Source organism: Leishmania panamensis (genome assembly GCF_000755165.1).
Source record: "Leishmania panamensis strain MHOM/PA/94/PSC-1 chromosome 25 sequence".
NCBI lineage: Eukaryota > Euglenozoa > Kinetoplastea > Trypanosomatida > Trypanosomatidae > Leishmania > Leishmania panamensis.
The window spans coordinates 809,814-815,788 of NC_025871.1; the positions used below are offsets into that span (position 1 = coordinate 809,814).

The 5,975-nt window shown below is 49.9% G+C and overlaps 3 protein-coding genes across 3 annotated transcripts, besides 1 other annotated feature; all 3 read right to left on the bottom strand.

Moving 5' to 3' along the window:
* Positions 1–841: 841 nt before the first annotated feature.
* Positions 842–1,410: a repeat region.
* A 137-nt stretch (positions 1,411–1,547) lies between these two features.
* Positions 1,548–2,717, bottom strand: LPMP_252230 (hypothetical protein; the record flags this gene model as incomplete). The annotated part of the gene is made up of 1 exon (XM_010701491.1): positions 1,548–2,717. One exon carries the CDS (start codon positions 2,715–2,717, stop codon positions 1,548–1,550), a length of 1,170 nt encoding a protein of 389 aa, XP_010699793.1.
* A 530-nt stretch (positions 2,718–3,247) lies between these two features.
* On the bottom strand, positions 3,248–4,000 carry LPMP_252240 (hypothetical protein; the record flags this gene model as incomplete). The annotated part of the gene is made up of 1 exon (XM_010701492.1): positions 3,248–4,000. The coding sequence occupies one exon, from the start codon at positions 3,998–4,000 to the stop codon at positions 3,248–3,250; it is 753 nt and encodes a 250-aa protein (XP_010699794.1).
* A 468-nt stretch (positions 4,001–4,468) lies between these two features.
* Positions 4,469–5,374, bottom strand: LPMP_252250 (hypothetical protein; the record flags this gene model as incomplete). The annotated part of the gene is made up of 1 exon (XM_010701493.1): positions 4,469–5,374. One exon carries the CDS (start codon positions 5,372–5,374, stop codon positions 4,469–4,471), a length of 906 nt encoding a protein of 301 aa, XP_010699795.1.
* Positions 5,375–5,975: the final 601 nt, after the last annotated feature.

Sequence of the window (5,975 nt, forward strand, 5' to 3'; positions counted from 1 at the left end):
CTTCCAGAGCCTCCTCGATCGACGCCGCGCACAAAGGTGCAGGCACGTATAGCACAGACGCAGTCGCGCCCGTCGCCTTCACCGCCTCCGCGGTCGTCGCGAACACCGGCACCCCCAGCGCAGTCGTGCCCGCCTTCTTCGGGCTCACGCCGCCCACGACCTTGGTGCCGTACGCCATCGCCGCCTTCGTGTGGAAAGAGCCGGCCTTGCCGGTCATGCCCTGGACAATCAGCTTCGTGTCCCTGTTGATCCAGCGGCGGATGGCGGAGCGGGCGAACATCTTGAAGTAGGCAATTGCGGAATGTTAAAGAAATGTAGTCAGAAGGGTGTTGTCAATGTATTTCAGAGGAGAAGCTTACATGCCGGACAATAAATCCTGCTCAGCTATGAGTTAATGGGCGGCGAAGGAAGTAGATGGAGGTCGATGTGTTCAAGAGGAGCAGTCATAATTGTGCAGGAGATGCGTGAGCGCCTCCGCATACTGGAACGTCTTTTAAATGGGCGAAGGTATGAAGCAGCGTATTGTTGCCGAAGAGTTGCAGCGGACCTGCCGAACCACACGATGAGAGGCATTTGTGATTTTTGGGAGCGGCAATCAGCCACTTTTTTCTCGTCGTGTGTCTCGTTCCCAACAAGCAGGAGGTTTCCCCTAGCGGTTGCCTGTCTCGTAGCACGTTTGGATGGCCTGTCACCGTTTGTTTGTCTCTCAAAAACGGCACTGTTGCAAGGCGACGCAAAGCGCAAAGGATAAGTCAGAGCATGGAAGTACCAACAGCACGAAACAAACGAAAAGAGGTGTGGTTCAGCACAATATGGCGAGCGCTAACGGCAAAAGAGTGTTTCTCCAGCGTGCCCATTCGCTGCCATGCGGCCATCAGCTCAGCTCAGCTCCACTCGGCCCCCGGCCTGTCGCAGACCCGTCGCGTGGTGCGAAGCAGCCGTAGACACACGCGCGTTACAGCAATGCCGACTCAGCGAACTGAGCACGACCCCCCTGCATCAGACTCTACCCACCCACGCCCCGCAGGTTGCCTCACCGCCGCTCCCCCATCCTGCCGCTCGCCACCTGATGCACCCCTCGGGGTGGCGCAGGCTCCCCAGAGCACTAGACAGCGAGGGCCGGGTGGGACACACTCGAGCCACGCTGGCACTCGGCCCATCATGCGGGTGGCACAGACGTGCGCAGTGTCGCGGGTCGCTCCGACGCAGCGCCAACCAGGACCCCACCGCCGACATCAGCAGCGATGCATCGCTCTGACCTCTCCACGTCGTGGGTGCTTGACCGTGTCGCCACCAGAGGCGGCTCCGCATTGGCAGGGATAGGGGGGAGGGAGGGGGGCAGCATGGCTTCCCCACACAGAGTGGGGGTACTCGACCCTGGGTGCCACGCACTGAGGTGGGTCTCTCGTCACCAGAGCAGCGGAAGCGATTACATACACACTCATACGAATATGACAACAGGGCGTGGAGAAGTGAAAGGGAAGACAACTGATCTCATACATACGTTGTTCTTTGTCAGAGGGTAACGTATTCCTGCGTATGTTGGGCTATCCTTCTAGCCGGAAGGAGAGTGAGATATCTGGACGAATCGCGAGTGGCTGTGGGGGCGGCAATGGTGCTTTTGTCGAATCGGGCTGGGCTCGGTGAACCAGTGAGTTTATTTTGTTGAGGCGCTCCGTGTTGTTCGTAATGTTTTTGGTGCACAGTCCGACAAAGCGCTCAGCGTTGAAAGGAAGTTTCAGCTTACCCTTTTGAGACTTTGTCAAATAGTCTTCCACAATCGTCGCGCGCTCTAGTCCCTGGTTCAGAAGGCTGAGTCCAGATCCTGGGTTCTTGTTGAAGAGATGAGAGGCTGCATGCTGGTACGCAAGCGCGTGGAAGATATCGCGCTTCAAGATAGACAGTGTTGAAATATCCACGAATGCTTTGCTGCGAGTATTTATGGTGCGGGCATTTGTGCACACTGCCTCATACATGAGAAAAAGTTGGTGGCTGAGACGAGCAGTTGTTTCCGTGTTCTCTTTGGGATCAGCACTGAACGCCTTCGACACACCGATTTCCTGTGCTTGAGCAAGTGCCAAGCTTTCCAGAAAAATAGCCATTTCCTTCTCTACATCGAGAGGAATTGATACCTGTGCGACACCAATCTCGTGCTCCTTCATATTATCGGCAATATTAGCGCAAAAGTGAAAATAGGCAGACGCCTTGATGAGGGCGCGGTAGGCGTCCTTTTCGAGGAAAGAGAGTGTTCCTACTGTTACTCTCACGCAAAGCAGGTACTGAGCAATGTTCATGAGAATGGCACCAACGTTGTAGTACACCCCAAGAAGCTCATATCGGTAGTCGTCGAACGCCATCTCTTGCTTGTCCGTAAGCGGTGAGCTCCAGTAAAAGTACTGAAGGCTCGCAAACTTTGGCGTTTTGGAAACAATATTGGCAAGGAATGATGTGTACTCATCAATACTATCAACAAGGTCTTTCACATACTTCTCGCATCCCGCACTTGTGCTCAGTTTATCATCTACGGAGTTCTCTTTCCGGACCAGGTGCTTATAAAAATCATCAAAGAGCTTGATGCAAGCATCACGCTCTTTGCCGACGGCCTTTTTGTCGGAGGATGATAGATCCACTTCTACCTGCGAGTTGACACCAGGCTTCTCCGTTTGGCGCACCGGAATGATGGGGAGAACGTACTTGAGCGCATCGTTGTTAAACATGTCAAGTTCTCGATGACAATGGGATAAGAAGCTGATGGGGAAGATGGGCTTAAGCTTGAAACGAACGAAAGGGAAAACTGTTATTTCAAAAGCATTTCTTCTAAGATTCATGGACAACTCGAAGAAAAAAAAAAGGAGAGGTCGAGTCGAGTCATTTTTTCAACGATGGAGGAGGAAAACATGAAGAGAAGTACCACGCAACGAAAAACTTTACGTGGGATTTGCGATAATAACGAAAGTCATTGCAAGAGACTGTCGTGCGAGACGTTTTTGTAGGAGCACGCGGTATCTTAGTGTCAAACACATAAACGTTGCTCAGTCACAAAAATGGCACAAAGCGCTCTCCTATTTTCGCCCTTTCTTTGCAAAAAAGACGAAATGTTCTCACGTGTACAAAATGTAAGTATATCGATCGAACAAACAGCAGCAACCAATGAACCGACAAAAAGGCAACAACAACAACAACAACAGGCGTACCCTTATTCAGCACAATTTGTAGTTATCCTTTTTGAGAGTAAAATGCAGCACTTCTATTCACCTAGAACTCGCCAGCACTCATCCAGCAGCTCAGTGAGATCGTTGAGGGAGCTGTTCGGTGTATCCTTGACTACGCTAGGATTTGCTATAACACGATTCGGAAGAAGTCTTTTTAGCCCATTCAAAGGCTTTGATAGCACTCGTTCTTTGGATTCTGCAACGAGACGCACCAGCTCGCCATACAGGAGGGATATGAGTTCTATCCGCGTATTGGACTCGCAGTTGAGCAGAACACTTCGAGTCGATACCTCTTCCCTTTCCAGAATGTATATCGTCCATCTATGTTGTGAAAAGTGCAAGCACTTTGTCGCTGAGTTAGCATTACCTTCCAGTCTGGTCAGTTTTGCAAAAAGTGCATCTAATTTATTCGAGGTGCATTCGAGTTCTTGAAGCTTCTCTTCCAATATAGCGTTCACAGATACAACTGAGCTCGCGACTTTCTCAAAGCACTCTTGTGTGTCAGTTTCGTTTTCTGTCTGAGACGATGTCACACGTTGCTGTGGAGAATGTTGAACACCTTGTTGTACCAATGACGGGCTTTTTTGGACACCGGTACTCACACGGGTCGACCTGTTCGTCTGTGCAGCACCATTTGCTCGCGTCACTGCAGTACTTACAGAAACTAAAGGGCTATAAGTAATGGAGGGCTGAGAAAGAGTACTTGGGTAATCATCTTGTATGCCAAGAGATCTGAGTGTTCGGTCGATTTCGCTTATGGTGGCCACAGTGTGCTGATCGACGTCCATTTCACTTCTCTGTAAAGAGAGAAAGGGCCTAATCAGAAGCGAATTATCTCGAATCGGAAAAAGAGAAGATACTGGTAGAGTAGGGAGCGTGGCCACTGGCAATACGGAAGTAAGAATGCACACAAGGAGAAAAAAGCAGCCATCTGCTGTTTCGTTTTCCATTTGTTGCGGACGACTAGCAAACAAACAAAAAAATGCACTCACTTTCCTGAGAAGTCGTGAGTACAACAGGTGCAGAACTTCTTATGCATAACAACTAGCGGCATTTTCATTTGAAAAAGAGAGAATGGGCATGACTCAAAGGACTGCATCACTGGCAATTTTTTCGAGTTCAATGTGAGAGGTGTTACTCCTCAAAATGTGAGCACACACACACACACACACACATATATATATATATATATATGTATATATATCGATGTAGGTGCTTTTCTCTGCCAAATCACCAGAACACTTTCGGTACAAAAATCATGACGACTGCTTCATCCCACTGTAGTCATTCTTTCCGTGGTAGCCCTTCGGTTTTGCCTCGTAGCGTGGAGCCAAATTCGGGAGCGGCTGCATTGCCATCTCCTTGTACGGACTCCTTAACAGCACATCCTCCGTCATTTCATCCACGTTCCAATCCTTTGGTTTCTCAGCTTCTGTGTGTAGCAGATAATCGTTTTCCTCAATAGCGTCTATGCGAGAATATTCACTGATACCGTAATCAGCAAGAGTTTTCATGTCATCTAAATCTTTGCCATCGATACTCAGCTTAAATGAAGATATGCACAAATAGGGCGACTGATTCTCAATCCTTACCTGTTGCATGAGTTCGGCAATGGTTGCATCGCGCTGTATCATCACTTGCACGATTTGCATCCGCTGCTCCCACCCACTAGTGACCCAGATGAATGTTTTGAAGCGAATACGCAGAGGCACAAGGTGTTGCACGTGTGGATCATCAATGACAGCACGCCAGTAGTGCCGCTCGTTTTCCCGCAAAATAGTCTCAGCACTTCCCATGTAAAATCGTGTATCACCAGGAGTTGCCGCCCTAATCGGACCAGGGTAAGTTTGTGACTCCGTGAAACGGCGGTGTGACTCGTAAGCCTCTTGCTCATACTGCGACAGCTTTCCTGCACTCAGGAGACATATGGGGGTCGAGTGCAGGCAAAGTAGCAGGCTACGCCTCATGTCTACCTTGCCAAACTTAGAAACGTGGCTAATATGCTTTCGTAACCCAGAGCCAACACAAAGGCATACATAGTGAATAGCCGCATCCACCATAAACAGAGATGTCAGGAACAATAGAAGTAGAGCATGAATGGCAAGTGTACCTGCTTGGCTAAGAGGTGCGGCACCTAAGGGTTCTCCAAATTGACTATGCATATTGGAGTAAGCTACGTGAGAATATGCTGTCAAGTACAGGAGGACGAAGTGAGGGCTCACCCCTCGGGGCTGTTTGGAAGAAAACAGCGCGTTCTCGTTTTGTGTTCGCCTGCATGAGTTTGAATTAGGATGCGCTTGCTGTAGAATGTCCTCTACCAGTGGAATTCCGAGGGAGGGAAAGGCAAAAAATAGAGAGCGTTTTCACGAAGCGAACACGCAGAGGTTGAAATCGAAGCCAATCTTTTGCTGGGTGCGCAAAAAAAAAATGAATTTACACATCTTTCGGTACTGTGCGCTGATCCCTCATTTAAGTCAATGCGAAACGCATCTGCCTGCAGAGCACAATAGCCCGTTCCAACTTGTCCTCGGCACTTTCGACGTTTCAAAAAGGTTGCGTCCAGCGTTGACTCAAGATAGGGGGGGGGGGTAAAAGGAGACTCCGCGTCACCTGCGCTGGGTGTATCTTTTCTATATTTCTGTTCTGGCAGCCGATGTCGGCTGTGGTGATCTGCTCTCGCCTTCCTTCGCTGCTTGTGCGTGCCCCTACTACTGCTAGAAGTGGTTCGCCACTTTGGGATAGGGAGCTCGGTTCCCCCCCCCC